Raw genomic sequence first — 22,872 nt, 5'->3', positions numbered from 1 at the left:
GTTGATTTTTTGTTTGTATTAATCTAGTGAGAGTTTCCCTCAAAGTCAGTAAGACCTGGGTAAGATCAGAAAGTCCCACCTCTGGGACATACTATCAGAGGGACCTTGAACAAATCACTTAGCAACTCTTTTAAGAGTTTTAGAGAAAAGGCACCCACCTGCTTTCATAGAGGGAGTTTCTTCTTCCAGGAGACCCCTGTATCAATGAAATCACAAGTCCATTATCATTTATGTTAATTCACTATGGAAAAATTAGAATTTCAGAAAGTAAGTATTTATATTATGTCTGCAGGGGATCCCTCAGTGGATGGTTGATGAATTGAAGAGCAACTTATATTTACCTAATGTTTTATGATAACAAGCTCAACATAGAACTTAGAGCCAAAGAAAACCTTTCCTATTTCTCCTATTTAGCTGAGGCAACAAGTTGACTCAGTGGCTAGAGTGCTGAGACTGAAATCAAGATAGATTTGAGTTCAAAACCAGCTTCAGACACTTACTATGTGACTCTGTCACTTAATTTCAGTTTTCTCAACTAAAAAGTTGAAGCCATAACAGTTCTTCTCTTCAAGGGTTGTAAGGATCAAAAAAGATAACATCCATAAAGTGTTTAAGATAGTGCATAGTAATCACTTAATAAATTCTTGTTTACTTCCTTCCTTTCTTTAGAGAGAAAAGTGAAGCCCAAAGTAACTTGCCCTGAGCTTACAGAGTAGCAAATCTGTTATTTAAATTCATGTCTTCTGATTGACCTAAAGAATGTACCTGATCATTTAATTAGTGGAGTAAATACTCCACTAGAACAACTCTGGAAAGGGGAAAACCATTGCAATGTTAATTTAGGTTGACTGCTGAGGAAATCAAAAGATTAAATGACTTATTCAAGTCATGCAGCTCTCAGCTGTGGATTTGCGACTCGAGCCTATATCTTCTAATGGCAGTTAGGTAACCCAATAAATAGAATGCTGGGTCTAGAGTCAGGAAGATCTGAGTTCAAATCCAGTATTAGACACTTGCTACTTGTGTAACTGAACAAATAACTTAATCTCTGTCTGCCTTGATTTTGTCAATTGTAAAAATAGAGATAATAGTACCTCTCTCATACAGTTGGGAGCATAAAATGAGATAATATTAATAAAGCAGTTAGCATAAGACTTAGCACATAGTAGATGATATATAAATGCTTATCTCTTTCTCCTTTCTCCCTTTTTAAATATTAAGTTGTCATTGTATTTTGCTGCTGTTTCTATAAAAAGATCATATTCATCTAATCATCTCTATGGCAGGAACCAACTACATTTGGAGACATATAAATGATGTCACAATTCTATTATGCTATATTTTTAATGGATTGTAGCTTTACACAGTCATAAATATATGCAACAGGAATTTATAGACCAGGAAAGAAGAATGGAATGTATAGACCAGAAAAGAAGGGGGAATTTACAGACCAGAGGAAGAGGGAGGACAACCAAAACATGATCCAAATATTATATATAGCAAGGGTTGTATATAAGGTTCATAAGACATAGAGGGACTAGACTGACTGAAGCTAAACAGGAACTGTCCATTGAGAAGCAAAGCCTTCAAAATAGATTTGAAAGAGGGAGATACTCATGTTCTGGCAATGAAGAGGAGGAAGGCTTTGTCTCATAAGAGGAAGAATTTCAGGAAGTCTTGAGGTTCTAGATGAGGTCTGTTGAGTAAAAAAGAACCAGTTGGAGAAGTGTATTCAAATTTATGACTGACTGTTCATTTAATTCAAGAGACACTTGGGAACCATTGTAGGCTTCTCAGAAAAGGAATAACATAATCACAATGACAGTGGAGGGAAATAGTTTTCTTTCTCTTGAATAAGGAAACCCAAAAGGGATAGGCATAAAGTCTAGCTCATGATGAATAATCTTCACTGACAAAAAGAATTAATTCGTACTATACCAATTTCCCTAACCTAACCTTCCTTTTCTAAATGCTTGAGTGGGAGGGGAGAAGATTGTCCCAAAGAATGTACCTGTTCATTTAATTAGAAAAAACAAACCTGAGCCAATATGATTCATGTGGTGATTGGCTGAAGCTGTAAAGCTGACATGGAGGAAAGAAAAAAAAAAATCTTTTAAAAAATAAATATAGACTGAACTCCCTGCTGATACAACCTAATACTTCCTCATTTTCATTAGGAAAAAAAATTGAGAAATCTAAAAAAACAGATGAACAAGAAGACATTAAAAAAAAATGAGTCACCTATTGACACAATTAGGATGAAAAACTATATAAACATCCCAGGCTAGATCAGCAATTACTGTACCAACCATAGGGCTGTGAACAATAGTTTCTAGACAGCAATCATGTACTACTCTGCATTGTACACTCTGAGTCTTTTGACAAGCTGCCTGGCTTTTCCACTGCCCCGGGAAGCAGGAAAAATGAATGACCAACAATGGGGAAAAGCACGGGTATGTACCTACATTGTTTTTTTCCTGAGCCTCTATTAACTCAAAGGAGACATTATTAGGCATATTTGCTCCAGGCCCATTTAGCAGTACTGTTTGTTTCTTCCATCCACAAAACTATAATTTTAATGATGAATAAACAGAAACTTATTTTATCCTAGCTTCCTGTTTAGAAAATAGATTGGCGTGGCTTGTCCAAAATGGGTTAAAAGTTATTCAGACCCCTCTTTAAACCTTGCCGTGCCTCAGGAGTTGGGTTGTCATAAAACTATTGAGGGAAGCCAGTTTTGTAGCTTAGGAGAATAGAATCTATATTAATTTAAGGATAATTTTAATATCAAAGAAAAAGTATTCCTTACAGAACCAGCATAATATAGTAAGTAAAAAGCCAGCCTCAGAACCGTAAAGAACTTAACTCAAGTTTCATCTAACACACAATGGTTGTATGTGACTTTTAGCAAGTCACTTAACTTCTCAATGTTCTATGCAATTCTAAGCAAGATTAAATACTTCAAAGTCAGCAGATCAATGAAAGTAATATCTGAGATCTAAGGCTAGTGAATATCTGTGTCTAGGAATAAACTAGGGAAGTTACCTTGAAGGCTAAGGCTGACTCTTCTTAAGTGAGAATTTATAAGCTATTTTGTGTCACTATAGGAAGAAATCGAATGTTATGTCCATTTGAACATGATTGATACCTAACCATGTATTTATTATAAATAATTTTCATAAAATCTGTTCTATTTTCAATTTGGGATTACTGTATTTTTACATGCAAAGTCTATTTCTATTATCTAAAAGTATATAATTGTTTATCTTAATGTGTAATGTATTGAACTGGGGAACAGGGGCAGGGGATAGGAGGGAACCATTTACTTAGTTAATCAAGATAACTTGGTTTGTTTGTTTTTGTTGTTTTTCTTGTGAATTTTTTACTGTTAACAATGTGAAATCACAGTCAATACTAGGCTGTGTAATCCTTGAGAGTTGAACCCATTTGAAAGTCTGATTTTTGAAAATTGTTATTTAAGACCTTATGGGACTATTAACTGATTATGTCAGGTATGATTATCAAGGAATGCTACTGAGTCAATAATCAATGATGACGGCAACCCTATGGGATTTTACATGCATAAATTGTAGGTGGAGTTTTCATGGGAAAGACTGGGAGAATGGCTATTGGCATGAACTGAAGTAGGATTTTCCTGACTCAGTTTCCCCAATATGACATTTCTTGAAAAGAAAATATCGTATATGGTTCAATGTTAATTGGCCATCTACATATGAGATGAAAGTTGAATCAATATATTTTGTATGGAATTGACATCAAAATAGGGAACACTTTCCTTTATATCGCTACTCTTTTATTATAAATTTCCATAATTTGTCAGATGACAAATATGAAGGGAACATTAAAACTTTATCTTATATAAACTAATTTTGGGAAAGAAACTGAGTTATTTTATATACATAGCAAGATGCAGGTAAAAATCTGAGCTATTTTGTCTAGAATTTTAGTCTTTTATATATTCCAAACAAGTAATTAAGTGTTTAGCTTTGACATCTGTTACTAGCTATATATTCCTGGTTAAGATCCTTTAATTTCTCAATTCTTTGGGAATAATTAGGTAAATGATGCACAGATTTGTGAATCCAAGATATTCTGTTATTTAGCTAATATAAAGTACTGCCTGTGTTAAGGAGAGGAATATAAGTGCAATTTTTAGAAAAAGGCTCATGTTCTATCTTTTAACATCAACTATTTTTATAGAATCATTCATTTGAACAGAGCTAGAGGTTGAAAATGATTTATTGTAAATAATTTACTTGATATGCAGTGTTTTAAAATAGGATTATTTAAAATTGGTTAGTCAGCGTATCCATTCCAGAACCTTTTGTTGAAACTGAAGTTAAAACTGGCAACTTTTAAATGAATTCATTTTTGTATTAGATTCCATTTTATAAAAATGACTACTGCTTTCTGTTTTTTCATATAGATATACAGAGATAAATAATATACATGATAGATGTAGACAGATAGATCTTAGGTATACATGATATAGTGTATCAACATGAAAATTGGCCAACCTAAAATTGTGAATTCCTGGTCTAAAAGATTCCAAATTTGATTTCTAATAGATACATGAGGTTTGAACTAACTTTCGTTATCTTATCTGGTTAAATCTGGTTAAATATCTGGTTGAAGTTTAAGTTTACAAAGTAAATTTAAGTTTGTTAAGATCAATTTTGTAGGAAGTTTCTACAAGTGACCTGAGCTGAAGAAGAACTGAGACCATACCAGATATTTCTAGAAGAAGAGAAGCATCTACTTCCCCCACCCTCTGTATCTTTTATCTGTAATATCTACTTATCAAAGGGAATTTAATTCTTTGAGTTTGCTGGTCTTATTAATAAACTGATGAAATTACTTTCCCCCAAAAAAGAAGAAGGAGCCAACTCCTTACCCAGGAGTTTTCTCCTGTGAAATCATAGGTCCAGACTATTTCCTATTCAATAATAATTAAACTCCCCTCCCTTTGCTCTAAGATTCAGTGACAATGGGCTCCTTGTTGTTTCTCATACACAAGATTCCATCTTCTGACCTCAAGCATTTTCACTGCCCCCATACCTGGAACTAATTCTTCTTCCTCCCCTTTCCTCTCCCCTCCCTTTCCTCTCCTCTCTTCCTCTTCTCCTCTCCAGCCTCCCACCCTTTCTCTCCCCTTCCCCATCCTCTCCTCTCTTTCCTCCTCCCTATCCTTCCTCTGTCCCTCTCTCCCTCCCCATCCCCCCTCTCTTTCTCTCCCTCTCGCCATCCCCCCTTCTCCCTTTCTCCCTCCTCTCTCTTGCTCTTGCTCTATCTCTTTTCATCTCTCATTCCTGACTTTCCTGATTTCCTGCAAGTCCCAGATAAAATCTCACTTCTACAAAAAGTTTTTCCCAATCTCTCTTAACACTGATGCCTTTCCTATGATGATTACACTCACACACATGTGTATATATATACATGTACGTATATATATGCATGAGCATGTGTGTGTGTGTTTATAGTTGTTTGCATGTTGTCTCTCTCCTTCAAATCAGGGACTATCTTTTGCCTTTCTTTGTTATCCTAATGCTTAGCACAATGCCTAGCACATAATAGATGTTTCATCTTAATAAATTTTATTAGCTGATTGACTGAGAGGTATCTAAGGCCAGATCTGAATTACAATCGTCCTTACTCCAGGTTGAGTGCATTAATACTAAATTACTAATAAACTATTAATCTCTGATTTAATGAACAAAAACTTTCATCCCTCAATTTTCTTATAGCATAATGAAAAGAGTACTAGATCTGGAGACAGAAGATCTAAGTTCAAGTCCTGGCTCCATCATATATTTGCTGTATGATCTTAGAAAAGTCATATTGTTGAGGTCACGGTAGCAATTCCTACTTTGAAATAAACACATGATAAATTCACAATGGCCATTCTCTTTGCCAAAAAGAACATTTATTAAGGAAAAGTGATTACAGACAAAATGAAGAATAAAATAGGCACCAGAAGTGATCATTATGAAATAGATTTGGGAGAGCAATATAGTTACCAAGGAAAGGAGCTTGGGAGAATCCATTAAAAGAATATTCCATGAGGCCTGAATATGCCATGGCAGGTTAAATCTATAAAGAAATTTAGCAGATTAACCAGAGTTAACTATAGTAAGAAGAAAGATGCCATTAAAAGGATTATGAGAAGAGAGAGTACCTCCTGGCAGGCTTACTCCTAAAAAAAAAATGACTTATCAAAGATCTTCATCATGAGCTCATCTTTTTTTATTAAAGGTTTTTAATTTTCAAGAGATATGCATAAATAATTTTTAGCACTAACCCTAGCAAAATCTTGAATTCCAATTTCCCCCTTTTCCCCCACTCCCTCCCCTAGATAGCAAGCAATTCAGTATATGTTAAACATTGTTAAAATATATGTTAAATCCAATATATGCATACATATTTATACAATTATCTTGCTGCACAAGACAGATCAAATCAAAAAGGGAAAAAATGACAAAGAAAATAAAATGCAAATAAGCAACAACAAAAAGAGTGAAAATATTATGTTGTGATCCACACTTAGTTCCCACAGTCCTCTCTATGGGTGCAGATGACTCTCTTCATCACAAGATCATTGGAACTGGTCTGAATCATCTCATTGTTAAAAAGAGCCATGTCCATCAGAATTGATCATCGTATAATCTTGTTCTTGCTGTGTATAATGATCTCCTAGTTCTGCTCATTTCACTTGGCATCAGTTCATGTAGGTCCATGAGCACATCTTTTATAGGGGAAATGCAACTTTGAAGTTCTCTCAGGAGAGGAAGGGGAAGTATCAGGGAAGAATGTGGTAGCTCAGAGGAAGGATCAAGGAAGAGCCACATGAAATACATCTAGCAGACCAGGAGTCAGATCTGTCTAATTATAATGCAAATCAATATCTCAAGGATTGTTTAAAGATGCCCAGAAGTTGGAAGGATACACTATGAAGGTTAATAAAGAGTTCCAGGCTTACAATATACAAATAGGATAGTCTGGGACTTGGTTATGACTGATACTAGTTGATTGGGTTTCTTCCTGACAAGGAAGAGAATAAACCCAAAGTCCACATCAATATCACTTTTGAAATTTAATGGGTACAATAAAATGCTTATTTCATAGAATTGTTGTGAAGATCAAATGAGATCATATGTGGGAGAATATTTTTAAATTATAAATCACTATATAAATATAAGGATAAATAATTAGCAAGGCATAGCAGCAAATAAGCTTTTGTAAAACACTGATATCATTGTAAATGCTCTAGGTGGGAGAAGAGATAAGGATTGAGAAATGCTGGGGGGGAGGAGGGGTCCCAGTATGGATTAAGTAGAACATGCTCTGAACCTGTGGACAAACCCTGAAATCAATGCATTTCTCTAAGGGTACTCTGAAAACCTAGTACTAGTTGGGGATCAAGATCAATTTCATCTCAAGGGATCTATGGATTGTAGCAGATATCTCTTAACTGTCCTGGTTAAGGAAAGTTAACAAACAGATACTTTGAGATGGTCATACCTCAATAGCTTTGGGATGGTTCTGAAAGCCTGAGAGATGTGTGGACAAGAATCCTAGCAAAAAAATCATAAAACTTCAGAATGCATCCTCTCTGATATCCAAACTTTGTGTGAAAGCCTGTTAGCAAAGCATAACCCCCTACTTGCCTACAATTCCTTTTTAAAGTCACTACTAATTAGGAAGGTTTTTCTTACATCAAACTTAAATCTGCCTCCCAACAGTTTCTATCCATTCTTCTTACTTCTACTCTCTGCGGGGAAACAGAATAAGTTTAATCCCTACTTAAAAAATCAAAGGTGCTAAATAAATGCAAGTTTTAGTGTTGTTAACCATAAAGTAGCCAAATATTTTTCAGTCACTTGTAAAATAGAGAAATGAATCAACAATGTATTCTGTGTGTCTATATATACAAATGTAGCTACACACATTTGTTTGTTTGTTTTTCAGTGTAACTTTACAAAACAAATGAATAAATCTCAACAGGGATTGGGCAAAAATTTTGGTTTTGGTTTTCCCTCTAAAAGCCATGTTATTCTATGCATACCAAAGGGGTAAAATAAGCTATTTTCTTGGTTGGTTTTCAATCAATGATTTATTCATTGACTAATAAGCAACTCCCAATGGAAAGGAAAAGCATGATAATTTTAACCAAATCTTGAATTTTTAAGCAAATAATTTTCCTTGCTCCTCTTGCTAAAGTAGGATTTGGGGTCAATGATAGCTGAGCAACTCAGCTTAAAAAAGACAAGAAATATTTAATAATCATTTTATTCTTCATAATAGGAATACCTCAAGAACTTCTATTTATATGATCCTGAAGCACGACTAAACAATTTAGAAGACAAAATAAAAGAAATGCAAAAGTTCTTTGGCCTCCCACAAACAGGAATTTTAAACACCAACACCATGGAAATAATTCAGAAACCTAGATGTGGGGTACCTGATATTGGAGAATTCACTTTGTTTCCTGGGAGACCTAAATGGTCTTCTAAAGTGGTAACCTACAGGTTAGCTTTACTTTACTTCATTCTGGCAAAGAAATAACAATGACAATGATTTTGTATGGTATGTCAAATATGTCAAATATTGCTTTCTTGTCCGGCTATCAGAATTCTCTCTTATACTCAAGACCTGCCCCGATCAACAGTGGATCGTTTAGTAGATAAGGCTCTTGACATGTGGAGTAAAGCTTCAACACTGACTTTCAAGAAAGTGAGGAGAGGAAATGCAGATATTCTCATTGGTTTTGCCAGAGGAGGTAAGGCTTTTATATACATTCTTTTTTTTTTTTTTTTCATTTTTATAGTGAACTTGATAGCCATCAATAAATACAATCATTTTCATATGTAAAGAATAGAAGAAAATCTCTTATGAAACAATAAATTCAATTACATTTGGCTATTTTTTAAACTTATCATAAATTTAACACTAATTAAAATGCTGTCATTCTTGTCTGTTATTTTTTTTTCCTGAACATTCCTTTTCCTGTATACATTTTCTCAATTTTCATGGAGATTTTTTTCTTTTTTTTTGTCATCACTATTCTTCCTTCTCATAATTTTAATACCATCCTGAAACATACAACAGATCAATATTTTAAACATTTTTATAACTATATTATTTTCCTAAATACTAGTATAACATTGAGAAACCATTGCTTGAGTCAATATGAGCTAAAATACAAAGCTTACTCTACCTACCTACTTATACTATGCCCTAAACCCAGGAACATAGTCAAAAACAATATCAGACCTGTAGTAGTCTAATTTCAAAAGAGAAAGAAAATATATATACTTTCTTTTTTCACATTGTTTCGTGCTTTTTGATGAAATTGATCTTGATCCCCAACTAGTACTAGGTCCAGAGTACCCTTAGAGAACTGCATTGATTTCAGGATTTCTCCACAGGTTCAGAGCACATTCATAAATTTCAAAAGTGATATTGATGTGGACTTTGGGTTTAATCTCTTCCCTTGTTAGAAAGAAATCCTATCAGCTAGTATTCATCATAACCAAGTCCCAGACTATCCTATTTGTATTTTGTAAGCCTGGAACTCTTTATCAGGACCCATTGGGCCCTGAGAATAATTTATATATGGTTCAGGATTAGCCTTAGATCTAAGATTTCCCATGACAGGAAAGGAGAAAGGTATTCAATATTCAATAAGATTCAGGCATGCAATAAGTATTCATTTCCTTCGCACAAAAGTCATGCTAAAACAAAACAATAAGACTTAAACTAGACTAGTAACAGCATACCATATCCAGTCAAAAAGTTAATACCTAAAACCATCTAAAACTAAACAATTCATGGAACTATTGATTAAACCTTTTACATTACTTACAACCAAAATCTAAAACTAAAGTGGTTTATGGGACTATGAATTAAAGTTTTTTTTTACATTTCACCTTGACTCTGTACTGTCCAAACTCCCAGTACATGACTTCTAACAAAATAGGACAAATCTGGATCGATCCTCTTGTTGGTAGTCTTCTTCAAAAACACTAAAGCCTATCTGCCTCAGTTTCACCACCTGTAAAATGGGAGGGGGAAGGTTAATGATAGCACCCACTTCATAGGGCTAGACCAAATTGCAGTAAAGATTAAATGAGATAGTATTTGCAAAGTAGTCATTAAAATACATGGAACATAATTAGTGTTTAATAAATGTTTATTTTCTTTATCCCTTCTTGATAACACACATAGCTTGTTATAAAACCTGATATGTACAACTAGCCATTTGTGGGCAACTCTAACTGCTTAAAATAAAATACCTTTTTCTACCCATGAAATATCAATGGTAATAACTATTTATGTTTTACATAACTATGCACACATAAATATGTCAATTAGCTGATATATATATATATATATATATATATATATATATATATATGTTGGTGTGTATATACACAGAGAAATATCATGTATTCCATTCTCATATGTATATATACACACACATGTAGATATAGATATAAATAATGTGCATCCTATTCATATGTGTATGCATACATATATATATATGTGCACACACACATACACATACATAGACACAAATGTGAAGGAGCAATTAGGTGGTACAGTGGATAGACTGCTTAGACTGGAATCAGGAAGACTTAAGTTCAAATCCTGCCTGAAACACTCAATTAATCTTAAACAAATATCTTAATTTTTATTTGCTTCAGTTTCCTCATCAATAAAATAGAAGTAATAAAAGCACCCACCTCCCAGGGTTGTTATGAGGATCAGATGAGTTAATAATCATAAAGTACTCAGCACTATATAAATGCTAGTTAACATTATTATTATTACATGTGAAATATATGTATCTATCTATATAGTGATGTAGAGGAGTTAGAGATATAGATTATGAATATGAATATGAATAGATGTGGAGACAGATATAGATAAAAATATGGAAAGATAGAGATATAAATATACTTAACCTATGAAAGACCAGTATGGTATAGTGGATTGGAGTTGGTCTCAAAGTCAGGATAACCTTGTTTCTAGTGCAATCTTGCTTTTTCTTTGTTTTGCTAGCCCTTGGCACAGTGCCTGGGACATAATAAGTGTTTATTGAAGGTCTGTTAATTGACTCATTGACTGATTGACATATACTATGTGAGCAGGGCAAACCACTTAACTTTTAGGGAGTGCCTAATACTGTTCTAAGACTATAAATTACAGTGTAGTTGCTAGTCTGTATGGGGAAAGAACTCCCCAACTAAGGAAATCACAAGTCCAAAGCAAAACACAAGATCACTTCTGGAGGGAAATAAGGTAAATAGGTAGTCTTACTTCTTTTTAGAAGGGTAGATAGGTAGTATTCGCACTTCACAGATGAGAAAGATAAAGACTTCCAAATATGAAACGATTTGCTTAGGTTCATACAGCTAGTAAATGGCTGAACCGAGGAATTATAGCCAGAGTATAGAATTAGGGAACTTTAGAGTTAGAGAAGGATGAAGCCCAAAAAGTCATCTCATCTAGATGTCTTATTTCACAGATGAAGGAACGGTGAGTCAAATCTAGGGAACTTCTACTTCTACCAAGCTGCCTCCAGGTTTTAAGCTCAATGCCCACAATGTAGTCTCTAGCTACATAGATTCAATCATTCAAATATTTCCACAGGTTAAAAAAAAAAAACAAAACAGTTTAATCCTAATTCCCGTTTTCTTAGGCAGGTCAATGACTGTTGTTCTTTTTCCTTAGCTCATGGGGACTTCAATCCATTTGATGGAGCAGGAGGAATCCTGGCTCATGCATTTGCACCAGGAACAGATTTAGGAGGAGATGCTCACTTTGATAATGATGAACAATGGACTGATGGCAGCAAATTAGGTAATAGTTTTCATGTTCCTTTCTACCTAGAGTAGAAAACCTGAAGGCAACATGTCTCACTGCATACCTAGAATATGCTATTTAAATATGAAAATGGGAAAGTTATGATACTAATAAATATGTTAAACTTTGTTTCCTCATTTACATTTTGACTAATAAAGAGATGGAGCAGAGGTATAATACACCCTATTCAATTCTACAATCATTTAAATGCCTTCAATGTAATAGGAAATGGGCAAGGTACTGGGTTATACAAAGGCAAAAAAAGAATACATGTCTTATCCTCAAGGTGTTTACCTCTACTAAAGGGGCAGGAGAGGGCTCTAACTTGTAGCAAATAAGAAGAGACTTCAGAGCAGAGCTTTGGATTTGACATGTTCTAAGGAAGCCATGGCACTTCAAAATAGTGAGAGCAAAAGAAAATATAGAGCTGTTGTTCACTTCCCCCAACCTGCTCCTCTGTTCAGATGTCCCTGATCTCAGAGTAATCAACTCTCAGACACATACAAGGCAGTTAAAATTCTATCTCCTTTTAACCTTGCAATCTAACTAGCTTACCATGAAGTGAAAGGAGAGAAATAAAGTTTTATTTTTATTTAAATATCTTTCTTTAAAAGCTTATTAGAATTTAGTCAAGCAATTAAGTTACCAAATTGAGCATCCTGGATTATTCGATTTACTTAAACTTTTTATTTCTAGGTCCCTAAAACAAGGCTATATGGAAAATAAATCAATTGGTTTTTCAGTCATTTCAGGCTCTTTGTGTTCCTGGTGGGGTTCTCTTGCAAAGATATTGAAGTGGTTTGCCATTTCCTTTTCCAGTTCATTTTACATATGAGGAAACTAAGATAAACAGGCAAAAAAATACAAATAATATTTGTTGCAGTTCCCTGTCTAAACCACTCTTCCTCTAAATTCACCCTAAAACTGTTAAAAATGTAAATATCCATCCTGCAAATAATTGAGAATTATATTTTAGGAAATTCTTGAGTCATAATAATTTAATGTCATATTGTAATTATAATAATAATAATTTTGTAATAATTAAATCTATCTTCTTTTATTGTAGGAATTAACTTTTTATTTGCTGCTACTCATGAACTTGGACATTCATTGGGGCTAGGTCATTCTTCTGACCCTGACGCTGTGATGTATCCTACCTATAGCTATAAAAACCCAAAGGACTTTGGTCTGTCACCAGATGATATTAGAGGGATTCAGAAACTTTATGGTAAGGTTCAGGATTTTTGACATAAAATTTCACAATGTCAAAATTTTAGAGCAATTTCCATGACAAACTTGAACAGGAAAAGCTGTGAAATGGGCATGTACTTGGAAAGTAAGCTTTACAACCTGGGATTTTTTTCTTTTTTAATCACTGAGATCACAAATATTTACAATCTAACAAAGCCATTTTCTTTTACCTCAACAGATTGATACAGAATGTTTAATAAATGAATGTTTGGTCATTTAAGAAGATTTAAACATCTTACTGATGAAATCAATAATAGTTCACCATTAGGTAGAATGTTGTTCACAACACTGTAAATTATGTAATTTTCACCGAAACTCAGGGAAACTTCCTACCTTTCTAGTCCTCTTGCACTTTATTTTTCTCTGAATAATCTATGATCCAAGAACAAGGCTTTCTTCTTCTTCTTCACACACAATACTCCTTCTGCTGATTCCAAGAATTTTCATTGGCTATTCTTCAGCCTATAATGCTCTTCTTCTCATCCCTGGCTTTATTCAAATCTCTGCCAAAATCCCAATTTTTTTCCTCAGTCCTCAATTTGAATGCTTTGCATCACATATTATTTCTAATTTATCCAGTGAATAAATTGTTTATATATTACTGTTTCCATGCCCCTTTAAACTGTGGGCTCTTTGAGTATTTTGTCTATTTTTAAAATCCTCTGCACTTAGCACAGTGTCATATAGTAGGCACTTAATAAATGGTAGCTGACAAAGGACCTAAAAGGCATCTAGTCCCACTCATACCTGCAGAAGATATCCTTCCAACAAGTGCTCTTCCATCCTCTACCAGAAAGTTCCTAGGCCTCCTATGGCAGCTCATTCCATTATGAATAGCTTGAGTATTAGGAAGCTTTCATTACAACAAACTTCAATCTATTTGGCTATAATCTTTCACCTATTATTCCCACTCTTTGGCCATCTGAAGCTAAAGTAAACAAGCTTAGCCACTCTTCCATCTGATAATCCTTCAAATATAGCCATCAATTATTCTTTCCTTCATGTTCAATATCCTTAGCTCTTTCCACCAATCCTCCCATGGCATGGTCTGGAGGTCACTTTCCATCCAGATCACCCACTTTTGTTCTTCAACATGACAATGTTTTCTCTAAACTATAGCATCCAAAACTAAAGCCAGTTTCAGTATGTTCTAACCAAAGCAGGATAGAAAGAATTTAACCTCCTTCATACTAAACACTGTGCCTCTCAATTAGCCTAATATAGTATCTCTTCCAACAGCTCTGTTGCCCCCATTGAATCACATTGACTATGTTGCTATTTGGTTATTTTTCAGTTGAGTCCAAGTCTTCGTAAATCCTATTGGGTTTTTCTTGGCAAGGATACTGGAGTTGATTGTCATTTCTTTTTCCAGTGGATTTTACAAATGAAAAAACTAAGGCAAACAAAGTTAAATGAATTGCCCAGGATCACAGCTAGTTAAGTGGCTAAGGTCAAATTCAAACTCAGGAAAATAAGACTTCTTGACTCCAGGCCTGACACTCTTATCTATTACTCAACTTAACTGTCCCTGTTGATTTTATGATAGCCCTGGGCTTCTTAAACTTTTTTCCACTCACAACCCCTGAGAAATTGTTACATGACCCCAGGTATATAAGTATATAAAATAGATGTACAAATCATAAATTCAGACCTTCCTGGTTTCAAGTTCATCACTGAGTCACCTCGCTGCCTCTTTAGATTAATCAGTCTGATTATTCTATCACTAAAAGGTCTGGCATGAATTCTCCTAGATAAAACCATTCTGTCTGTTAATGATCAGCCCTTCCCTTTCTAGATGCTAATGATAATAATAACAACAATCACCACAATGGCAGCAGTAGCAAAAAAAAAAAAAAAAATACAGATATACTAGAATTTTCCTAGGCAATGAAGACAGGAAAACTCTCTTTGCAGATATGGAAACTGTGACTTAAAGATTAAGTTTTACTCAAAATCATAGAACTGGAAAGTTTTAGAGCTGTGACTTGAACCAGACCTTCTGACTCTCAATCCGGGTGTCTTTCCATTATACCCCATTGCCTCACCTTGCATTGTGTTTACAGAAGACAGATATTCCTCAACTAGCCTTCCAGACAGCTTTTAAGGAAGAAAACAATTATTAAATGCCTACTATATCCTAAACATTGTACTAAACAAAGAAAGCTCTAAAAACAGCTTTTAAACTCAAGATCTCTGAAGGATAAGGAGACAACTCGCATACAACTAGGTATAAAAGGATAGACACAGAATAAATTAGGAGTGTTCTCAGAGAGAAGGCATTAAGAGTAAGAGGATGGGGAAAAACTTCTAGCAGCAGGTGATACATTATATGAGAATTGAAGAAAGCCTAGAAAGTAAGAGGTAGATTTGAGGAAGAAGAGAGTCCTGGCATGAGGGATAGACAGTAATAATAATGAGATTAGGGTTCCTGGTGGTCAAGAAGTTAAGTGATGAGGTAAGTGGCAGGTTTGGGATTCAGGGAACTAAATGAAGAGGTTGGCTCCCTAAGTCCACTTAAGATACAGCGCAGGGTAGGGAGTTGTGGGAACTCCCTTCAGGAGGCGCAGAGGTCCTTTGTAAAGGAATTTATGAGCCCAAAAAGCTAGAGTGGCAAAAAGAAGTTTATTATTGGCACTGGGAAGTCAGCCTTTGCTATGCATGAATAGAAAGACTGAATTCCTTGATGGCAAGGTAAAGTTCCTAATAAAGAAATCCTGACAGAGAGATATAAAGTCTACTTAAGGAAATAGGTGAGGAAGATAAAGAGAAGGTGATGCTGAAAGAGAATATCATTTCAGCAAGCAGAGGGTTGCTGCTATGCATGACATGGCATGTTAGGTCCTCTGCAAGAATTGAACTTAAAATTGCCATTTTTATAAGGAAATCTGAGACAGAAGTTTCAAGCAAATGAGATTTCCTCAATGTTGTCACTACCCCCAGGTCTAGATAAGACCATTTACTGGGATTGGTTTTGAGCTGGAATTAGAGAAAATCTTGGAATTGAATGAGTCTCTGGGCTAATCTTTAATTCAATAGGGTTGGAATTCTCCAGCTCTGGATTCAACTAGCTCCATCTAGATAACAGAATGAAGCTGTTTGTCCTGTTTCCCTTGGGCAGGATCTTGCTAGGATTCAAGGAGAATCTCTCCATCAAGGAGTTTTAGAGAGAGTTTCGGGACTCCCCTCATCAATAATATCCATAGTTAGGAGATGGAGAGTCATGGGGAGAACAATGAGGAAACCAATGAGGACTGCAAAATATATAGAAGAGAGCAAAATACAGGAGGCTTAAAAGGAAAGGGAGGAAGAGAGGAAGTTATTAATGATTTTAATAATCAAAGGTTTTATATTTGTTTCTAGAGGCAATGGAAAGTCACTGATTTTACTGAATAAGGATGAGATATTCAAGCAAAGGGCAGCTAGGTGGTGCAGGAAAATTCATCTTTCTGAACTCAAATCCAGCCTCAAACACTTATTAGCTATGTGACCACTGGCAAAGTCACTTAATCCTATTTATGTCATTTTTTTCTTCTGTAAAATGAGCTGAAGAAGGAAAGATATTTAAGAGTTTCAAGCCAGGACCTTTCTTTCCACTACCTACTCCCAAGGATCTGTCCTAAATTGTTAGAAATGGCCAAATTGCCAATTTTCTGGGGGAATACAAATGTACAGGAATAGGATGACTGAATATATAGAGAGTGATAACCTGGTAGATGGTTAGGCCTTTCAAAAAATGTGTTTATGCTGTTACAAGTTCATAACACTGGGCTAGATAAAGCACAGGCATATCTGGTCTTTGTTTTGTCTGTGATTTTTTTTTTTTGTTTTGTTTTACACGATGTCATAATATTCTCTTCTGTTCTCTCAACAGGAAAGAAAAGATAATTTCAGAACAATTACAAACAACAGAAAAATACACATTCAATACTCTGCTACATTTCTGTTCTATCAAAATGTTTTTATTTTGTCTTGAAATCCTATACTTAAATACTTTTAAATGAATGGGTTTATGTAGAAATCAAAGGCTAAAACATGAAAGTACAATGTTTTATTTCATTAATTCACTGATTTTTTTCCCAACAAACATTTGTCAAGGGCTACTAGGAACAAAGAACTCTAAGAACTTGAACCACAGTCTGCCCACATCATCAAGGATGACTGATCTCTTAATGTTTATTCATGTTCATAAAGTCCTGGGATTGGTACCGATACCAGAGCTTCAGATCCTCAGATCCTTTTCATAGCCAAAGTAGAAGCAACACAATCAAAACTGAGCTGGCAGGCACCCAGAATAAGGGCAGGTTTGTCTTAGAATAGAATCCCACAAACGAGGCCCTGGCTAGATAAGTGACTTGCTCCAAATCACACAGCAATCTGATTATAGAACTAGAAATGCACCTTGAGTGTCCCAAACCCTAGCCTGTGTTATTTCTACCACACTATTCCTCCACCTCACTTTCTTGAAAAGGCACCCAATTCTCTGCCACATTTGTAACTGCCAAGTGGTGATATTAAACTCTGCGTATGCAGGAATTCCAAATTTTTCTTCTGCTCCTCCCAGAAAAAAATCTAGATCCACTTTGGAAGTAGTCACCAATTATAGGCATATGTACATATAATAGCTTTTAACAAACAAGAGAAAAGAAAATGAAGTTCTTTCATTTTATAGCCATTGTCTTTGGAACTCTGACAAAAGTTCTATGTAGACTGACAAGTATGGAGAGTTCTTTGTAGTTTATCACAGAAGCACTCTAGAGATCAATTAGATTATCTCTAAAGTTCTTTTCTGCTTCCAGTGCCATGGTACTATGAAAATTCTATGATTGGAAGCTCTATAATACCAAGGCTATAATAAGTAGGGATATAAAAGTGGGAATACACTTTGAGCATTAAAAACAACAGAATTCTAGGTGCTACATAAAAGTTTTTAAGCTATTTAATTTGCCTAAAAACAAGAAGGGAAGGAACAGGATCAAATTTATTCATAAAATAGACAGTGACATTCTTGATTCTGGTATATTCCCCCAATATCAATCACTAGTAATTAAATGTTCCAGTATCATTTGTCAGTGCCAGTTAATATCGCTCTTGTTTCATATAACCAGTACATTGCTCTTCAACAAGCAATTAACATTAATTAACTTTTTAAAATTTAAATTCATTTTGAACTTAAATACAAAAAGATGAAAAAAATTCCCACATACATAACACAATACAGAAAAGGATTCAATATGAAACCATGAATATCCATTCACATTGTTTACTTTTTTAAAAAAACTATATAATAAATACTTCACATTGTTTTTAAAACTATACTACTTTTCTGTGCTTTTTTCTGAGTTTTATTTTGTTCTCTGCAGTGTACTGTTTTTCTCCCTTCCTCCCCACCCTACATTAGAGAAGGCCACCATTTGGAACAGAAATGGACAGCTATGGGCAAACTTATTTGGCTTTTCCAAAGTTTCAAAGCTCACAAGGTCATTTTATCTCCAATACTCTTTAATTTATGATTAGAAAGAAAAACAAAACACAACATACACAAAAGAAACAGCAGCTATATTCCCAGCTATAAGGCAGCCAAGAGAAGACAGGAGAGCCAATTTTTCTTCCCATCTACCCAAGGACTTATTGCTGTTCTAATTCACTCAAAAACTGCCAGGAAGAGAAACAGCTCAAGTTTCTCCACTGGAGCCTTTGTAAGCCTCTCTCTGTTATGTCCAACAGCCATTGAAAAGCTACTCTTCACCACATAGCAAACATATGAGAAGCAGTCACCAGTTTGCAGTATCTGTGAGAAAAGGCAGAGCCTCCATTACACACCATAATGCCTTTCTGAAATCAGGTACCAAAGCATCTACATTGGCTGGCATCAGGTATAACAGGCTGCATCTGCTTAAAAGATTGGGCCCTTATTGGTCAGGTCCCACTTACCATCCCATTAATCCATTTGAGCTTCACTACAATTCTGTGAGGTTGTTACATGGGTATTTTATTTCCATTTTACAGATAAGAATATGCAGAAATTCCCTAATTTATGAACATACACATTACAAATGACACACAATTGCTAAACTGCTGCTCTTGTGGGTGTTCAGGCTTTAAATTGAAATTAGTATTATAAATTAGTTATGATTTAAACTAAATAACTTTTTGTGGGCTTGTATATGTATATTATATTGTATTATTTATGGTTTTTAAAGCATTAGTATTTAGTGATGATATTATCATTTCCCAACAAACTCTTCCATAGACCCCTCCCTTATAACAAAGAAACATAGTTAAGTAAAACAAACCCAGTGCAGAGGAAATAGATCTGAAGCATATGAACCTCACTCTGCTTTCTGCAGAAGGGAAAGTTTTATGTGTTTGAAAGAATCCAAAAGAGTCTAGAGGCCGAGGTGAGGGGCTGGAGCATTTCAGGCATGGACAAGATCTAGAGAAAAGATCGAATATTGAATGCCATGTGCTAGGAACAACAAGAAAACTATTTTTTACTAGATCATAGAGGATATAAAAGAGAATAAAGTTTAAGAAGACTGGAAATATAGGAACTGGCCAAAGAATGAAAGCTTTCAATGCCAAACAGAAGATTTTATATTTTATCTTAGAGCCACAAGGAAATATAGAACAAAAAAATTGGTTAATAAGAAATTGAAACTCAAGAAATGTGGGAAAATGGTATAAAATTATCTCAGTGAACAGAATGAGTTTAAATTATTCATCTCTAATAAAATATATTCCAAATTACTAAAAGAAATTACCAGCATTATTGCAAAATTACTGCAAATTACTTTTTGAAAATATGTATAATAGGAAAGGTTCTAAAGGACCGGTTAGAAATAATTGTTGTCCTGATTTTTCAAAAGGTAATGAAGGTGAATTCTTCCAACTGGGTTACAACTGATTCCTGATAAAATCTCAGAATGTCTTATTGAAAGACATAACTTTGCATAAACTTTGAAAATGAAATAGTCATTACTACAAAACAGTATAGTCATTACTACAAAAGAGTACAGGTTTTTTTTTTTATGTAATAGAAGAAATATTCTCATATTTGTACTTCCTGGTGGGCTACATTAGACTAGTGACAAGTTGATTCCTATTTGTCAGAGATGGATGACAGCATAAGTCAGCTATAAATTTCACATAAATAACTAATCAGAGAGAAGAGATACAGGTATAGATATTTGATCCAAAAGATCTTGTGACTATCGTTGTATTTGCAGAAGGAATGAAATCTGTCTATAATACCCACAAATGGAAATACAGTTGAAAGTTTATGACTTCCATACGATTACATGCTAGCAACATACATGAATTTCACTTTATTGAATCTTTGCTTAAGTTGCCTTGTTGATGACTAGAGAGGAAAATGGATAGCCATTGAAGACAAGTCAAAAAGCAAGTTGCCAGTGTTGATTCAGGTCCCAATTCCTTCAAAACACTTTATTATTGATAGAATGGCAGAAGATGAGGCTGTGTACCAAGATATGTATAAGACTGTCACTGATCTCATAAATGATCCCATAAGTCCCCTACCACAGAAAGCATTTGTTGCTACTCAAAACATAGCATTCATTCTAGGACCAGGAAAGCTCTACATGATAAATTTGAACATAAGATTTAGGGCAGGATTCTAGAGCTAGTAAGAAATAAATTTTATTGGTCAAAGAAGTGTAAAACATATTCATTGTGTGCAAAGAAATGTACTACAAATTTTCATTACTTATTTGATTAATACAAATACCAGAAAATTTTTGGAATTTGTGTGCTTTTAATTTTTACCTTTAGGAGATAGAAAGAATGTCATATACAAATATATATTATACACACACACACACACGTGTTTATGTGTGTATATTGATGCATATATATGTACAAGAATGACATGTTTTATTATATGACATATATCCTATTTTATTTCTATGACTTATTTTATTAGTGGTATATACATTCATAGATTGGAGGTAACTAACCACTTCACAAGATATACATAGTCACACTTAATCAGAAACCAGAAATTTTCCACAATTATTAAAGTATTATGAAGGAAGTATTTTTTAGTACATAAATTGCGTGTGACAATCTATTTCAGGATAGAGTGTTGACCTAGAAACAAGAAAATCTGAATTCAAAGCTGGAGAAGAAAATGGTAGACCACCCCAGTATCTTTGCCAAGAAAGTATCAAAAGGGGGTCACAAAGAATTGGCCACAATTGAAAAAGTGATTCAACAACAAGAAACAAAATGATCTATCCAGATTAAGGCACTGACTTTGAAAACACACAATTCAAAGAATTCAGCTCACAAAAATAAGTCTATAATAACACTTTATGCTCCTCCTGAACATTTTAGCTGCCAACTAATGAATAACTAAGGAATAAAACTAGAATAAAAATCTCAGTAAAGTCAATATATGGCCTCTCTAGTGCCTGAGTACAACTCTACCAGGATTGATGCCATGGACTTTATATTCTATTTGCTGGTATTTGGGCATGAGCTATGTTTTGAAGTCTCTGAAGATGGAGAGAGTATATGTAATCCTAATACATACTTCTTTTGGCAAAGAAAGAAGCTAAAGGAATTTAGCATTAACTACAATTTCAGCCCAGAAAATAAAACAAGTTAAAAAAAAAAAAAACAGTAGAATGAGCATCATATGATCAAGAAGACTGCAGCCTAGACATTTTTCTCTAATCCTGATGACCAAAATAAGAATTATGGGCAACAGGTAAAGCAATTTCAGATGTCTCCCTGGCCTCAAACACCAAGGGAACTAACAAAATAAGAACCTAATAAACTAACATCTCATCGCAGTTGTTCTTTTATTTGTGACCCATTTGGAGTTTTTTGTGTTTTGTTTTGTTTTGTTTGCAAAGATACTAAAGTGGTTTGCTATTTCCTTATCCCATTTATTTTATAGATGAGCAAACTGAGGCAAGCAGGGTTAAGTGATTTATCCGAGACAACTAGTAAATAAATGTCTGAGATCAGATTTGAACTGAGGAAGATGAGTTTTCCTGATTCCAAGCCCAATTCTCTAGCTGCCCACGAACTAACAGCAAAGAATTTTAGTCCCTAATATTTAACATACTTCTTTAATATCCTTCATCAGCCCCCATACTCTAGTAGAATCTCAAAACCAGAACTGACCCGTAAAAGTGCTCAACTCTGACCCCTCATCCCCATCCTGTGAAAAGGAAGTGTAGTACAAGAAATTGGAAAGTTTTTCTGGCTGAAGCAGTGGTACCTTGCTATGGTATAACTCTGCTCAAGCCCATAATAAAGGAATAGATAGGACTGGAGCAGGGTGCCTTCATCAAGAAGGGAGATGATGAATAAGCCTGAAGGAAATGGGACTGCCTCATCAGAGACCAGTTCTGAACTGGAATCACTACTCTGGAAATCACTTGGGGGAAAGACTCAGGCCAGTGAAAATTATGGATGGAAGATGAAAGTTTTGAATAAGATTTCAAAGGACTTAATAGAATAACAACAAAATTCAATTAGAAAACCAAAAGACCTAGAATATCAAGGGGGGAAATAAAAAGAAATAAGGACAAAGAAAGACTCGCATAATCAAACCTCAAACTATCTTAAAAAGCAGCAGTCATCAAAACCTTCTGGCATTGAATAAAGAATAGAAAGACTTATCAATGAAACAAAATAAGAGAAAATCAAAAAATAATGGAACTAAATAACCCAGTATCTAAAAAATTGAAAAACAAATTATTT

General features: G+C 34.5%; 1 protein-coding gene across 1 annotated transcript; it reads left to right on the top strand.

Moving 5' to 3' along the window:
* The first annotated feature begins 2,248 nt into the window (after window positions 1-2,248).
* Window positions 2,249-18,450, top strand: MMP7 (matrix metallopeptidase 7). The gene is made up of 6 exons (XM_051986878.1): window positions 2,249-2,453; window positions 8,323-8,546; window positions 8,649-8,797; window positions 11,755-11,883; window positions 12,953-13,114; window positions 17,009-18,450. The coding sequence occupies exons 1-6, from the start codon at window positions 2,346-2,348 to the stop codon at window positions 17,020-17,022; spliced, it is 786 nt and encodes a 261-aa protein (XP_051842838.1). The 5' UTR covers window positions 2,249-2,345; the 3' UTR covers window positions 17,023-18,450.
* Window positions 18,451-22,872: the final 4,422 nt, after the last annotated feature.

The sequence above is a fragment of the Antechinus flavipes genome, chromosome 3 (assembly GCF_016432865.1).
Source record: "Antechinus flavipes isolate AdamAnt ecotype Samford, QLD, Australia chromosome 3, AdamAnt_v2, whole genome shotgun sequence".
NCBI lineage: Eukaryota > Metazoa > Chordata > Mammalia > Dasyuromorphia > Dasyuridae > Antechinus > Antechinus flavipes.
The sequence above is the reverse complement of the archived record's forward strand: the minus strand, read 5'-3'. Positions and strand labels throughout refer to the sequence as shown.

What these genes read in the sequence shown, in the direction of transcription:
- MMP7 (XM_051986878.1), top strand. Translation starts at nt 2,346, where the DNA reads ATGTACTACTCTGCATTGTACACTCTGAGTCTTTTGACAAGCTGCCTG. An exon ending in AACAATGGGGAAAAGCACGG is followed by an intron (nt 2,454 to 8,322) that starts GTATGTACCTAC and finishes TCTTCATAATAG; the next exon opens with GAATACCTCAAGAACTTCTA. An exon ending in CATTGGTTTTGCCAGAGGAG is followed by an intron (nt 8,798 to 11,754) that starts GTAAGGCTTTTA and finishes CTTTTTCCTTAG; the next exon opens with CTCATGGGGACTTCAATCCA.